The following is a 16,614-nucleotide window of genomic DNA, read 5'->3' as shown; positions in this document are numbered from 1 at the left end:
AAACCTGAAACTTGAAGTACTTTATACAAGAAACACATGACGCTTCTTGCAATTTGGAACACAAAAATATTTTGTCCAAAAGCTTTTTCAATAATTTAAAAGCACTTACAAACTAATTCATAGACTTATGAACGCACTTTTACTTATGAAGTTTTTGTTGCCTAAAAAAAAACAGAATAAAGAAGTAAAACAACAACCAACATTGATTGATCCTTACATTCTCATTATCACAACTTACAATGATCGATCCAAACTAATCAACCAATAATTTTGGATTCAAGCTGAATATCAAATATACCCTTAATTATTTGCAGCAAAGACAACCCTTAACTATACTGAACTGCTATACAACCTTAATTCCATTTCTAATATAAAACTAAGCTTAAAAAAACAAAAAACAAAAAAAATATGAAGCTAAGCTTAATTATACATAACATTTTTTTAATTATATCCGTTCTCCCCCACATATCGAGATATATAGCCTAATAATTTACTAGCAAAATTCATCTGTGGTGGTTTAATTAATTACAAATTATACGACAAATCTAGGAAGACCTATTTTCGAACCCAGTTTTTGAACATCCTCTTGGACTTGCCGCCTATACTCCCCAAAGCTGAATTTTCTATAGACAGAAGGCTCCCTGCAACTCTGTATCACGGTGTCATATGAAGGACATAAGAAATATGCAGTTGAGAATCGTTCCACTTGTAAGTTCGTGACAACTCGATGTTGAACGCTCTTGTACACATTGTTGCTCCATGCCTAGGCAAAGGAGAAAATAATAAAACTAATAAAAAATAACACAAGTAACTTGTATTAATTATATACATAAGAAAAAGGATCTTCTTTTGTCATCTAAACTTCGTTTTTAGATTTTAATAAATGCATTTATATAAGAAGTTACCAAATTTTTAATAAAAATACAAGAGTGCAATCTGAAAAAACACTTGAAGTACTGGAAGAAGTAGAAGCAGTACGTAACAGTTTTTTGGAAGAAGTGACTGTTCTATTTTTAACCCATAAACACTTTGATTTTTTTCTCCTAAAAAGACCTAAAGCACTTATGGATTATAGAAGCACTTTTTACAAAATCGCTTATAGTAGAAGCACTTATGAACAAAAGTACTTCCTACAAAAGTATTTCTAAATGTGCCCTATTTGTGTAAGCAAATATGATCCAGTATAAATGTTTGATAAAACATAATGATGTGAACAAAAGATTGAAAATTGACCTGAAATAGATCTCCAACGTTGATGACTAGAGCCTCTGGATTAGGTTTAACTGCGATCCATTCATCGTCTTTGATCAACTGCAATCCGCCAACCTGGTCTTGATGCAATATTGTGAGGAAATCACTATCAGTGTGTGGCATCAATCCAAACACCTCAGAAGGGATGGGGCACGGTGGATAACGATTCATTCGAAGATAGCAAGTGCTGGGAAAACAATTTTCTTGGAAAAATGTTGATTTGTGACCTAATTTCTCAGCCAAAATTTCAGCCAATTTCACTGCCAAACTTGAAATTGTTGTAGCAAATTGTTCTATTGTTGAGCTGGATACATACCAATATAATTGAAGAAATTCACTTAGTTAGTGCCATGTAGCATATACACTTTATTATGATAAATAATTGGGAAAGGACTGAGAAGGTATATATTATACGAGAGAGGGGCCATGCATGCACTACGTACAGGGGTTTCACCTCTCAGGTTAATTTGAGAGTATAAAAACTGTAGGAGTAAATAATTATAATTAGTTTAATTTGCCTTAATAAATAATTCTACAACCACAAGTAAAGGTAAGGTAGAAAACTATGACAGCAAAGCTATATATATCTGTAATTTGTCCATGACAGGGAAGCAATTCTGGCAGTCTATGATGAAGATATGTCTACGTCCTGTACTGTTCTGTGTAGAATTGATAGATCGATCTAGAACAAACGAGTACATTGCACACTGTATATGTACGTGTGTGTATATATAATGTTGCTGGAAATTTGGAAGAAGTACTGAATCACAAGATCTCTGAAACTGAGTTTGTGGTTCCTAAACCACTGCATGTGATGCAGAAGCTGACTCATAGCTACTTAGCAGTCGGCTTCATCAACTTTTCCAATTTCCATGGGATTCATGAGTACGCAAAAATCAAACGCAAGAAAACTACAGGACCATATATACGTGAGGTGAGGATGTTAAGAATATATATGTACATTAGAAAGTGTTTTTTGGTCAAATTAATGTAAATTATAAAGATAGAGCTTATGATCAGAGGGTCACTTTTCCCATTGCCAATTAGTTTTATGATTGGAACTTCAACTTCCTTCGATATATAAATTTTTTGTGCAAAACTTTATCAAAACTTTGTATGCATTTGGCCAGGTTCAAGAGACCTTTAGACTTGTGTGTGACACTGCTATTATATAATTTAACAATGATAACACGCAAAAATATCATAAAAAGGCAATAGTAGGATGGAGGTCATGCCGTATAGAGATGTCAAAATACAGAAATGAAATTCAACGAATTGATCAAACTGAAACTACTAACTATTGCTCCTGTGATACATTCATCTTTATATTAAAAAATGTCACATGTTCAATGATTTTATCTGTTAATTCTCAAACTCAGTTGATAAAAAAATTAACTAGTGAAATCTAATAGGGTATAGTACATAATTTATTAACTGTAAGAATATCACTTGTTTATTTGATTGATGATACCTATGGTTTTAGTGGATTGTTACGGCACTATTGATGTTCCAAAGATATACAATTAGGATTACTCTCAAATTCAATAGTACCTGAGTGTATCATTTAACCTTCGTACGGTACTGTTTATCATTAACCTCTAAGTTTGTAAATCTTTACCTGAGTGTATAATTGAGACCAGAAGCTGATGTAGCAGAAGTATCATTGAGTGGAATGTGAAAAGCTTCAGACCATGCTAACTGCCGTAGGCATGTGGCAGAAGGAGTTCCCCAACGGTAAGTTCCCGATAAAAAGTTCAAGCACTTGTCCTCTTGCCTCTTCTTATCAAAAGATTGCTTGAACACCATCTCTTGCTCATTCTTCATCTTCTGAAGAAGCTCTCCTGAAATCCCATGATTCACTACCTGAAAGAAACCCCACTCTTGCGATGCCCTAGCTATCTCCGTCATGCACTCCTCCCTCTCTTTTTCTCCTAGCTCCAGCCGCCCCAGATTGATCAGTGGCAGCTCACATTCCTCCACCATAACAAACTGTTGTAACACCTCCTCCTTGTTGTTGTTGTTGATGTTGTTGGCTTTGTCGACGGTTTTGTCGAAAAGGGTCTTGTAGGCCTTGTAAAATGGTGGGTCCAAGTCCATGCTTAGAAATTCAAAGACATATAGAGTGAGAGAGAGAGAGAGAGAGAGGAGAGGAAAGGAAGAAGGGAGAAGAGATTAAAAAGAGCTTGATAGACTTGATAACAAATAATTACGTGGGTTTTGGAGACAATGAGAAAAGAGGTTGACTCAACACCGCGTTACTCTTGTTTTTTATGGTTCCCTTTCGTCGATCAAAACGTTATGGCGGTTTCCTTTTCCAAGTTTTGGAGTCTACACTAGTAGTTGTGTCCATGCCCTTTTGCCAGGCACTAGACATGGAAGTCATCTATTTTTTCTTTGTATTTTTTCCTAGAGTTTAAATGAATAAAATCATTCCTTTCCCAAGTTTTTCTTTGATCCCTTTTGGATTACTCTCAATGCTTGTCTTACATCACACTTAAACACCTCTTGCCAAGTTTTAATTTCTTGATTAATGAAAGTGTGACGGCCGATAAGTACTATAATTTTTTGTTAAACCTCAGTTAGATTAAAACATGGTTAATATCTTTAGAAAATAATGATACTAGAGACACTAATTTTTTACGGTGTTGAATTTCTTATATATTATGTCTAAATAAGTTTTAAAATAGGTCCGAATAGAAAACAAATGAAATACTAACTAAACCAGTAAGTATCTTTTAATTTCATAAAGTGATTTGGTACTTGTCCGTTAAAGGCGAGACAAAAACAGTAGACTTCTTAAAAGTTGGTGTCGCTAAACACTATTAAAAATTGAGCATGTCTTCTCTAAAGAACGAGAACATGTTGTGCATGATGATCTAATCAATTGATTTGATGTTGCAACTTACTTAAACAAAGAGTGGCCACACTTGGAGCCGTCGAGTAGATTTTCCTCTGACCTAGGATTTTCAACCTTTTCATAATTTTTCCCAAACAAACAAAGAGAACAATTCCGTCAGATTGTATGAGCATTATAAATAAACTAATAAATTTGAGTAAAAACCGAATAGATAAACTTTTGCAACTAAAAGGAAAAAAAAAAAGACCAAAAAGAATAAGCAGATAACCTGCTTCCTAGCAGAAGAAAACAAGACACTGGTCGTACTAATCTGGCCACCACCGACTGTCCAAGCATCCATTACTTTGCGGTTAAAAATATATATAACATATAAGAAACATATCACGAACTAACGACTTCCGGTTGGTTTCAGGTTTTCCCTTTCAACCGCACCTTGATGGCAGATATAGCATTTATCATTTAATATGCGTCTCATGTTATAGTTTAGATACGACCCATAATAGGCAGAGAATTGTAAAACACTTTTAAAAGAGTTGTCAGGTAATTACTCGATTCTCTATACACCTATATAAACTTCTTTTTTATCACACTGTTAATGTTAACCTAGACACTAACTAAATATTTTCATTTGAATGTGTGATCCAAATTGACCATCTAATAAGGCTTTTTGAAATATATTGCAACAAAGCATTACCCTTATAAATTACTGCATCACCTTAGCTCCACTAGTATTGGATATATAACCGTGTAATCAAGGTATTATGAAGGCATAGTTGAATAATCTTTCATTTTGAGGGGATTAGAAATGAAGAAAACACCTCCCTTTTTTATTCTATCATTTTTCAAGGGATTAGAATACATTTTCTCAACGAGCTATTCATCTTCGACATTGAAAATAGTGGTTTATTCATGTTGGAAAATTAATTAAATTAGAGATTGTCAAGTGTCAACACACCTAATTTTCTCTCTTCCCAACCCTTTCTCCTCAAACCAGAAACCCTAAACTCTACAATCCCCAGTTGTCGGCCTCTTACTCTGGCTTGGGGTCAATGGCAATCCTTCTCATCTTACGGATTATGAGACGTTTAGGCAAGTTTGTAACATTCTCTTCGTTTCAATTAATAAAGTATTATTCATAGTTTAGTATTTTGATCATCCGTTGCATACTCTTGATTTTCAACTATTCCTTCCAATTCAATCTTTGAAACTAAATTAAGTTTTGTACTCTGGCTTAAATTTGATAAATAATTTAAAATTCAGTGTACCTGGGTCCCACATTCCTTGGGCCCTAGTATATATTCAAGCCATTTTGTGAGACATATCTGATGGATCAGGATCCTCTCCTGGGCAAATGGAGAGGATCCTCCTGACCGGGCCCATCGGGCCGTTCAAAATTTATCCAACGGCTACAAACAGGAGGTTCCACTAAAAGTTATAATAATTATAGCCGTTTGATAACTTTTGAACGGTCCGATGGAACCTGTCAGGAGGATCCTCTCCATTTGCTCAGGAGAGGATCCTGATCCATATCTGATCTGCACGAAAATATACATTTTATCACCAACAGAGAGGCCATGGTAGGTTAAGCAGTACATACAATAATACAAGGTGAAAGAAAACTTAAAAATAAAAAATAAAAATAAAAACAAAATAAATAAATAAATAAATAAAAACACTCGATATATATGAAAAATCTTAGCAATTAGTTAAGAATCTAAACATAATGTTGATGAGGAGAAATATAGGAAACCAGATCTAAGAGAGTATGAACTTTAAGGAATCCTATGTAAAAAGGCTGACAAAACAAGAGAGTAAGAACTGAAACCAGATATACTACTTCAAATATATATATATATATATATATATCAAGATTATCATCCTCAATAAAGATGGGAGTAATTACATATAGGGCACTTTGATCTATCTAGTAGACATGTATATCATACCTGTTCTAGAATCTTCATTGACATATCAGACCAACCTGTATGTGCTGCCTGCAGAAAAATAATATATAAAAATCAAATTATAAAACCACACAGTACTAATAAAAAATTAAAAAAAAACTTCCCATAAAACTTAGGGAGTTTGACAAATAGGCTTCTGGAAAAATTTTAACTCAAAAGTTGCATATTTTTTTCAATGGTACATACAATTAGTAGCACTAAGTTTTACGTAACATTAAAGACGAATCTTAAAACTAAAAGAATTAGAATCTCTAGTGATAGTTGTTGTAATTAGACTGGGGATCACACAAGAAGATTTATTCTCACTCTCTCTTAGGCAAGTGAAATTGAATTGGAATAAATGAAATGGAGTTGACAGCAACCCTATTTATAGGCAACTAAAGGCTACCATTCAATAGGTTTAACCCTTGCTAAATGGTTGTAACCTTTACGAGAGGTTTAACCATTTATTCAAGGCATGTATCTCTTCGTATATTTATTGTATCTGGTTCACATATTAAAGCGATGTATCTCTTCATTATGAACCAATGCCTCTTTTTTAAGAGTCACACATCTTGATCAAAGGTGATCTTTCCATATGAAAGCTCAATCACATAAATCGTTTATTCCTTCAAAAACTTGTAGCAAACTTCTCTTACAGCCAATGACAAATCAATTTTAAAAGCTCAACTGTTTCGTACATAATATGCAAATTTATTTACATAGAGTCCTTAATTATTAGAAAAAGTTTAGATTGTGTCCTTAATTGCTAATATTTGTAGTTACAGTCAATACTACCACTTCCGATGATATGGTTTGACAAAGTTCAAAGATTACTGCTAAATGCAATTAGTTGCATGACAATCCACGGAGATGTTGATATCGGCTTGCTCTTCCAAATTCTAATAGTTTATAAACGCAATTAGACAGATAGAGACTAGCTTAGTACTATTTTCAAGCATTATCCAACCTTAATGAACTAATAACATAAAAACATGTTCAAACTTGAAAGCAATAAGATAAACATAAATAAATTAAACAACATATATAAATATTAGTGGCAGATATCAGATAAATATTCTAGGACGTCTGCACTGTTTCCTCCTTAATCTTTACGAACCAACTGATAGTATTACTTGTCGAGATGATCTTTACCCATTGTACACGCCCTCATTAGTTAACAATGTAGTTTTTTAATACATAATTAACAATGTCTCTAGAATATGGATTTTGTGATTCACATCAAGGTATATGACAATGTTTTCGGTTTAACTTTAGGACAAAGTTTCAGTTTTTCAGGATTATTAGTAGTTATGAAAAGAATACAATTAGGACACACACGAGCATATAGGGGTAAATTCGTTGTCTGATTCAAAGGAAATTAAGAATACAATAAGTCATGTTGCTTAGTACTACGGTTTGGCTATATTTCACTTCACTTGTAAGTGAGAGGTTTTAAGTCCGAATCTCGTGAATGGTGAGTTCGCAACCAATTTATTCTTTCCACCCCCTTGGTGTAAATATATCATTTGTCTAAAAAAAAAAAACACAATAAGTCATATTATGAATATAATTAACCTTTTTCGAAGAACAAAAGCAGAATATACAAGTTAACTTAATTTAGTTAGAAAAAATAGTTTGTAATTAATTCCTTTATAAAACAATAAATTGATTACAATTACTACCCAAACAGATGCTAATATGTTTTCAACAAATGGAGCCATTGCATATTTGATATAGATATTCATGTCTTCTTGGATCAATTTGATTCCACAATAGAGGGCATATACATATTTATAACTAAACATCAGAAGACAGACAAAATAAATTATCAATGAAACTAAACCCATTAATTTACAATTGAAATTAGTTGATTCAACCCAGACAGAGAATACGCAGGAGATTAAAATATTCAATGCATGCATCCAGAATATATCGCAAAAATAATTTTCATACAGGAGGTCAAATATCAAAATCATGGAAAGCTGCTTACTTCTTTTCGAAAACCAAGAACCCTTGAGCTTCCAATTGCTTTTTTTCACTCCAAATCATCTATGCCCTAAGTTGTCTCACGTTTTTGGCCTCTATAATTCGAAGCAACTAGAAATTACAAAACCTTCCCAAATTCTGACTGCAGCGCATCGAATTCCTTGGTTTCCTCGAATTGGTATGCAAAACTCTCATAGAAGAAAGAAGTGAGGGTTGAATGCTACCTTCATATATACAAATAGAGATATGGAAAAGCTTAGAATGGTGAAGTGGTAGCCATGGTGCTAAATTTTTCACTTGTATAAAGGATAAGGAGGGTTTATGCCTAGTCTAATAGAAAACCAAAGCTTGAGACGGTGCTTTACTCATTTCAAGCAAGAACTTTATAGCGTCCTTCTAATCAAACTATTTAGAAAAATAAAATAAAATAAAAACAGAAATGACGTTGATTCAACCTATCTATGAAATGGTAGCCAAACTTTCACCACTACAAAATCCACTTAGACTATTCATGAAAATAATGCAATATTAGGTATACTTACACACTGTGTTATTATACATGTTACATTTTGGAAGCATGGTAAAGATCTTCCATATATTATGATGCATGATGTGAAAGAAATATGCCCCGTATATAGCGTCTCAATGAGGTGAAGAAAAAAGTATATGAAATGGGTGATTGGAGAGACTTGGACTAATGAAAACCAATAATGAACTTAAAAAGAAAAGTTGAATAATGAAAGACACGGCTGAATATGCACCAGAAATCTCTCTCTCTCTCTCTCTCTCTCTCTCTCTCTCTCTCTCTCTCTCTCTCTCTCAACACACACTCTACACGCAGAAACAAAATCTGTGATAAAATGGGGATCAAACAAGGCACATGATTCGTACTCAAAAAAAAAGGAAAAAGAAAAAGAAAAAAGGGACATGATTAGCACTGGACGGACCTAACCGAATTAAACTGTAACCTTTGCCATGCTGTCGGCACAGACGTGGCAGAACGTAGAGTCACAGACTCAGAAGCCCGGTGTACATACTTGCGTCGGCATTTTCTATTTGGCCATGCATGTATTGTGCCTTATTTGAAAATGCATCGAGAAGGACACGGTTAGATTAGATTTCATCATATATCGTGCGATCAATTTTCATCAGATTTCATAATATATCGTGCGGTCAGTTTTCGTTAGGTACTATTTGTGTTTAATTTTAAATAAAAAAATCAAATGATTTCTGACCGTATGATACACGATGAATGACTAAGATGTGAGGATCCCTAGAATCCCCACAATTTGGATCTGGATGTGATCTAATTCTGATTAAAATAGGGTGGTGCTAGTAGTGTTATATACGTAACTATTTTTACTTCTCACACACTTATCTTAATTTTTATTTGTCAGATTAAATGAATTAAAGAAGATCAGTAGACAAAAATTAATAAGAACGTGTGAGAGGTAAAAAAAGATATATGAATAGCACTACCCTTAAAATAACAAAGGTGGAGCGCAGGTAAGCAGATGATAAAATGATTTCCTTTCTTTTATCAACACTGTTGGATATTTCCATGTCATATTTAATGATATATTTTATGTTTGAATGCTCATGTGTAAAGAAATATATAAATCTAAGCCAACCATATCCGCTAAACACAGATCGTCAAAACAAAATTCTGGCTTTTGACTTCGTTTTAGCGAGTAATATGAAGTATAAAACCCCAACCCGAATATAAACTTGAAATAAATCAGAATCATTTCAAGAAACAAGCTATAGCTAGAGTTGAGAGCTAGCTTGTCTCAACTCTGTTTGGGAGAGATCTTTAGTTGAAATCTTGTAGACAATTATTGAGTTGAGTTGTGCAAATTTAGGAGTGAAACATGAGAACAATGTAGGAGATTTTGTTGCAAATCGGCTTGGTACCGGTTCACATGCCCAATTCAAGTTTATCTTGTTTGATTTGGACAACTCAAACCCAACTCTAGTTCATAAATTACTTGATGCTCTAAGTAATTCTTCAATAAACACGAGAAAATTTTGAGGTGCGTTAGGGTTAGTTAGCATTGCAACCTGCTCCAAGGCACCTACCCACCTTGCATGCAATCCTACTTCTGAATTTAAAGCTTCTACGCTCATTTTGTGTGTTACTTATGTGACCTTTGTGATTCTGTTATTGATTTAACACATGTTAATAAACGTAACCCTCCTTAAATTTGTTGTCATAAATTTATCACACATCAATCAATGATAGAAGTTACAAAGAGAACTCATACACAAAATAAGTACAAAAAATTTGATCTCCTTACTTCTATAAGCACGTAACTGAACGTCGAATATTGTTACGTAACAAAATTTAATATATAAATTAGATAAACATTTATATTCTTAGCCTCTATTTGGTTAAATGCTTTTGTTTGTACTTTTATTTGAGGATTAATCTCTGTTTACTACCCTCATGTTTCATGGTTTTCAATATTTAGTACATCAAGTTTTTTTCATCTCAGAGTCATACCTAAAGTGTTAATTTTGGGACAGTCTCATACATCCGTTAGTCAAACTGTTAGTTCTCCCGTTAAGTGATGATGTGGCGCCCAATTTTGGGACAGTCTCATACATCCGTTAGTCAAACTGTTAGTTCTCCCGTTAAGTGATGATATGGCGCCTATGTGGACAATGATTGGGCACCACCTGTCATTAAAAAATATTTAAATAAATAATTATAAAAAAAAACCATCCCTTCTCCCCCCCCCCGTCCCCAACCCAGAAGAAGAAGAAAGAAAAAACCGAATCTGCAACCCAAAAGAAGGAGGAAGAAAAAGAAGAAGAAAAAATAAAAATAAAAATAAAACAGAAAAACCAAATTTGCAACCCAGAAGAAAAAGAAAAAGGAAAAAAAAATAGCAGCCCAAACCCAGTTCGTCCCCCCCCCCCGCTACCCACCTGCCTTTCCCCCCCCCGCCCCGCGTTCCGAATCTGCAACCCAGAATAAGAAGAAGAAGGAAAAAACAGCAGCCCAAACCCAGTTCGTCCCCCCTGACCCACCTACCTTCCCCCACCGCCCCGCGACCGCAAACGCGAACCCAGATCATGAACTGGGTTTTTTTTTTTCCTTCTTCTTCTTTTGGGTTGGGGGCGCGGGGGAAGAAGGGATGGGTTTTTTTATTAATGAATTATTTTAATATTATTTTAATGACACATGGCGTCCAATCATTGTCCACATGGCGCCACGTCATCATTTAACGGGAGAACTAACAGTTTGACTAACGGATGTATGAGACTGTCCCAAATTAATACTTTAGGTATGACTCTGGGATGAAAAAAACTTAATGTACTAAATGTTGAAAACCACGAAACATGAAGGTAGTAAACAGAGTTTAACCCTTTATTATATTTCCTCTTATGTACACTGCACCTTCCAAAAAAAAGGCATGTCATGCCCTTTCCAAAAAAAAAAAAAGGAAAACTAACAAAAAGTCCAAAAAACTTCTCTTTTAACGAAAACCCATTTTTAAAGGTATAGTAAATAGTGTCAATTAAAGGTTAAAATGTGGTTTTTCGTTAAAAGTGAGCAGTACCGGGAGTGTTTTGTTAAAACTCATAAAAAAAAAGGGCTTTAAATTCCATCTGCTTCATGAGTCATGCCCAGCGCGGTATTTTGATAAGAGAAATGCTAAGAAGACTGTTAAATTATGATTTTTTATATAATTTATGTCACCTCACAGTTTAACATTAACTTTTTTTGTCAACATTATAAAATATTACGCAAAAAACATGAACTAACAAATAATCTGTGAATAGTTATACTTTGGAAGAGTTTTCTTGGCATTGCTCATTGAATAAATGTGGAGGCAGTGGCGCAGTAATTTCTATAGTGAGTCGAGGAATGATAATATATAGTTATATACATTGGGAATGAAACATCATTTACTTCTCGTGTTTGTTTATATAAATGGAAAATTTACATTAATTTATTTGCTTTTTGTCTGAGAAGTCATATTTTCTCAAATTCAAAAAGTCATATGAATTATCATTTACTTGCAAAAGAGGTTAAATTCTTTATGTACTAAGTAAATGACATGGTTAATAGATTCATCATATTAATAAATAGATATTGTTGACCCTAGAAACTACCAAGCCTACGTGGTGTTGTGCTAAGATAGCACCAAACCTTATGGAACCAACTCTTGATAACCCACAGGAAATATATCAAATGAAATGCAAGAACAAAATATTAAAGACACCAAGATTTTAACGAGGTTCCTCCACAGTCAGTGTAACTGAAGTACGTCCTCGGAGCAGTAGGAGCTCACCCAATAATCCACTATCAACCAAATGGGAGTTTACAAAGTGTTGGCAAGCTCACAACCCAAAACCCAATACACCAATAACTCTCACACACTAAAGAAACAAATAGAGAAAGAAATATAGTGATTAATTTCTTCTCTATACAAAGCTCAAAGCTATTACAACAATAACACTTTGATGGAGTGAGAACTATCCAATGAAAGGAACAACAACTCCTTCTCTGAAAATGGTACTGCAGCAGTACCTTCTTTCTCTCCCTCTCTTCTCTTCGGCTCTCTATTTTTTCTGCTCTCATCAGCAGCTGCCCTCTTCATCACATAGCCATTCACGAGGCTTTTCACATGGGTCAAAGAGAAAAACAAAATGACTTTAGACAAGGTTCCATATTTTCCTCCCCAAAACATGGAAGTGGTTGTCTACCTTTTTTTTCTTTATAATTTTTTATAGCCAAAAGTTGGCCACTTGGCCACATTCTCCAACACGTGGCACGCAGGTCGAATAATCTATAAGCTAACTACGTCATTCGGTGAATGCGGGGCGTGCCAACTCGTCGGCCGAGCTCGGTTGAGGAGTAAATTTGTTGATGTTGCGTTGGGTGCGCGGCTGACTTCTGCGTCTTGCGACTACGACCGAGGAAGGAACACGTCTCGGCCTCTTGGGTTCTCGAACCTGAAGACAAGGTTACTATTCTTACGAAGTTCACGAATCGTCGTCGTCGGATTCGGTCACAGTGATGTTATTCATCAGAGTAAACTCTCGTCGAATCGACACCAAAGTGTAAGGGCACAAATACTCAAAGCAAATATAAGTTTTAATAGTGAATGTGGTTCGGCCGTCCAAATACCGAACTCTAAATCCCACTTGGGAGTATCCAATCATAAAATAACTCGGCGTGCAATGCGCCGAGCTCGATATACTGTAACACCTCACTTCGCCGAGAAGGCTAATGAGATGACCTCAATCAATAAGGATCCGGAAATCCTTCTCGACCGAGACTTGGATAGGTAACCAACCGTTCTCGCCGCAGTGTTGTTGATGCCAACGGAAGATACTGCAAGACCGGCTGATTCTACGATGACAGAGCTATCTATGCCGACTTAAGATATCACCGGTTGCTTTCACAGTGCTGTTGATGCCAACAGAAGATGTGTCAGCGAAAAGAGAAAAGAAAAATCTCAAAGTTGTTGAGAGAGCTTGCGCAAGGCAGTTTTGTGTTGAATTGCAGGGGGCTTTGAATGATGCACAACCTCTTCTATTTATAGCAACGGATCCCCCAAGGTCGAGTTAAAACCCTATTCGGACTAGGACTTCTTCTCCTGATCAAACACTGACTCGACCAATCCTACTTTCATTATGACTATGGACCTAGTCCTTTCTTGAACCAGATTCGCTTTCGGGTTATTAATCCTGCCGAGACTCCTTATTGCACCAGGACTCGACTTGTCTTACGTCATGACCTAGCCGACCTAGGTTTGGAGGCCCATGTACTGAACGATCCATAGCACCCTTGTCGCAAGGCCTTCCGGGCCGAGAATGATTCTATACTCGGCCCAAACTATTATTTTGGGCCTAAATAGATACATAAATTATAATATAAATAGTTTGATAAGATTACCATAATATCCAGAAATTATTTCGTACATACAAAATGCCAAACATGTTCTTATATTTTCATTAGCAGAGTTGGCAAAGTGGGAAAAAATTGACTAGTTTCGTACTTTCAACCTCCTAATAAGTCTTTCACTTATAATTGAATATAAATATCACTAAATTGTAGTATGTACACTTCGACCAAAAGAAGAAAGAATAGAAATGGATTGGGTTTAGCATGTCATGTCATGTCCTTGGTAGAAGCTTTTTATTTTTTTTAAGATTCGTTAAGTACAATCTTTATGTCTTCGTTATATATGAGGCCCAATGCGTGCTGGTCTTTTCAATTTTGCACTTGATGTTAAGATGTCCGCTCATGGTAATGAAAGTCGAGGATTGTCTGCCCTCCACTTTCGGTGTTTTTTTCGCGTTTTTTTATTTTATGTGGTCACGGTTAAGTCATGTCAATATTTCATATTATTTTCTTTATAGATATAATAAGACAAAAATGAATAGTAATATAAAATGTTTTGACATGACTTAACCGTGACCACACAAACAGAAGGGCACGGGGAGGGCACCGGAAGTGGAGGGCAGACAATCCTTGTCCAATACAACTAGCAAAAACGTCTGCGCTCCGCTGTGAGTTTTGAAATTTTAACCACAATTTAACACATCTATTTCTAAATAATTAAAAAAACAATCAAAGTAGATGAATTCACATGGTAAAATAAATCTTTAAATTTGCATCTATATTCTATTGAATTTACATTAATTAAGAGCCTATGTACAACAAAAAAGTGGATTTCTACATACCTGCTATATACAATTTACGGAGTTTTTCATACAAATTTGTGAGTGATGGTTGTTTAATTGGTATCTAAGGTGTGCAATAGTAGTTGGTGGTGCTGTGGCTAAAATGAGAGACTCAAAAGTTAAAATTAAGTACGGTTGCTTGTAGCATAAGTAGAAAAGGAGGTGGTGCAACACAATCTGAGTGGTAAAGTTACTTTTATCAAAGCTCAACTCAAAATTTACTATAGGAATCAACAATAACATTATGCATATTTGAGATAAAGTTGAACCTGATTTAAAGAATTGTCCGAAGCACATGTCACCAACACTGACCTGAATGCTGCATTTGAACTGCTGATTTATTAAATGGCAAGAATGTTGCATTGGAACCGTTGATTCCCATCACAAAGAACTTCTACATTGTCACCACCACTGATCTAAGAATATGCTCAAAAGGTTATAAAAAAAAAAAAAAAACAAAATATCATCCTAATACAATACATAAATCAAGGCCCAAATCTATCTGCAATTAATTGAAAATGGTCTAATTATATTGGAATCATGTTTGAAGTAAGATTAGCACTTCGCCCGCCACTCTTTAAATACCAAAAATATCAATTTGATGCTATTCCAACTTCGTCATCCACCATTCTAAAGCTTCCTATTTGTTATTCGATTCTACCTTCAATTTTTTTAACTGCTGCTCGAGCGATCAATCTACAGTCAATTTTTTAACTGCTGCTCAAGAAGACCTTGATGGATTGCTTTGCATGAAGGAAACTTTAGATCCAGACAAAAATAAAATAGGTAGACTATTCGATTGAATCAAAATCGAATTCTAATCCAAACTCAAATGACAAAATAACCAGAATACCAAACTGACTCTTCTGCTGCCCTAATAACCACAATACCAAGGCATACAAATTCAATAAGCCCAAAAGTTACTGAAATCAAACCCATTATAACTCCAATATAATACAGAATACCAATTCGATGACCCCCAACAGTTATTCAAATTCAATAACCCAGAATACCACCACTCCAATCCTTCAAGAACCCATATTTCTTTCAATCCTTGGGTATCCAGAAAAATCACCAGAAGATAAATTTCTTTTGTAAGGAAAATTTTAAAATGTAAAGTATGATATATTGCTTACCTCCCGTAAAGAGGGTTATGGAAAACGCGCGGATGGAATGTTGGTGCGTCGCGGTTCACGTGTGTACTGTGGAGCGAGTCGCAGATTTGCGTGAACTTGTTGTGGCGGTGGTCTGGGAGAACTGGACGAGAAGCAATTTACAAAGTTGGTGGTGGTTTTGTTATTAAAGAATCTCGTTGAAGAGGAAGAAGGCTGTCGAAAATTGGGCAGTGGAGCAGGAAGGGAGAGGTGGAGGAGATTGGGATGAGTATTCGGCCGATGGTGTGAAAAAAAGTTGCGGCTGTCGAATTCCAGAAACCACGAGAAAAGGAGGAACGACAGCTCATGCACAAAGACACGTGTTAACGTGGGACAATTTCGTAATTTTACTGTGCACATGAGAAAAACAAAGAACAATTTGAACAGAAAACGGGGGTAATTCCGTCATTACACTGTTCTTATGAACAGTGTTTTTGCCAGTGGTCTTTGGTCGATCAAAACGTTATGGCGGCTTCCTTTTCCAAGTTTTGGAGTCTAGACTAGTAGTTGTGTTCATGCCCTTTTGCCAGGCACTAGACATGGAAGTCATCTATTTTTTCTTTGTATTTTTTCCTAGAGTTTAAATGAATAAAATCATTCCTTTCCTAAGTTTTTCTTTGATCCCTTTTGGATTACTCTCAATGCTTGTCTTACATCACACTTAAACACCTCTTGCCGAGTTTTAATTTCTTGATTAATGGAAGTGTGACGACCGATA

At 35.2% G+C, this 16,614-nt stretch overlaps 1 protein-coding gene across 14 annotated transcripts; it reads right to left on the bottom strand.

The window, feature by feature from the left end:
* Positions 1–179: 179 nt before the first annotated feature.
* On the bottom strand, positions 180–16,273 carry LOC103419614 (gibberellin 2-beta-dioxygenase 8). 14 transcript variants are annotated; one of them, XM_029103293.2, is made up of 9 exons: positions 15,879–16,268; positions 15,012–15,158; positions 8,045–8,264; positions 6,055–6,102; positions 4,377–4,432; positions 4,158–4,222; positions 2,870–3,349; positions 1,234–1,555; positions 180–763 (listed from the first exon to the last, which is right to left on the bottom strand). In XM_029103293.2, the coding sequence occupies exons 7-9, from the start codon at positions 3,346–3,348 to the stop codon at positions 533–535; spliced, it is 1,032 nt and encodes a 343-aa protein (XP_028959126.1). In that variant the 5' UTR covers position 3,349; positions 4,158–4,222; positions 4,377–4,432; positions 6,055–6,102; positions 8,045–8,264; positions 15,012–15,158; positions 15,879–16,268; the 3' UTR covers positions 180–532. The 14 variants fall into 14 exon arrangements, with proteins under 14 accessions (XP_028959126.1, XP_070677655.1, XP_070677659.1 ...); XM_070821554.1 differs by lacking the exon at positions 4,377–4,432 and having other exon boundaries at positions 15,879–16,270; XM_070821558.1 differs by lacking the exon at positions 4,377–4,432 and having other exon boundaries at positions 15,055–15,158; positions 15,879–16,270.
* Between the last annotated feature and the right edge of the window lie 341 nt (positions 16,274–16,614).

The sequence above is a fragment of the Malus domestica genome, chromosome 05 (assembly GCF_042453785.1).
Source record: "Malus domestica chromosome 05, GDT2T_hap1".
Taxonomy (NCBI): domain Eukaryota; kingdom Viridiplantae; phylum Streptophyta; class Magnoliopsida; order Rosales; family Rosaceae; genus Malus; species Malus domestica.
The sequence above is the reverse complement of the archived record's forward strand: the minus strand, read 5'-3'. Positions and strand labels throughout refer to the sequence as shown.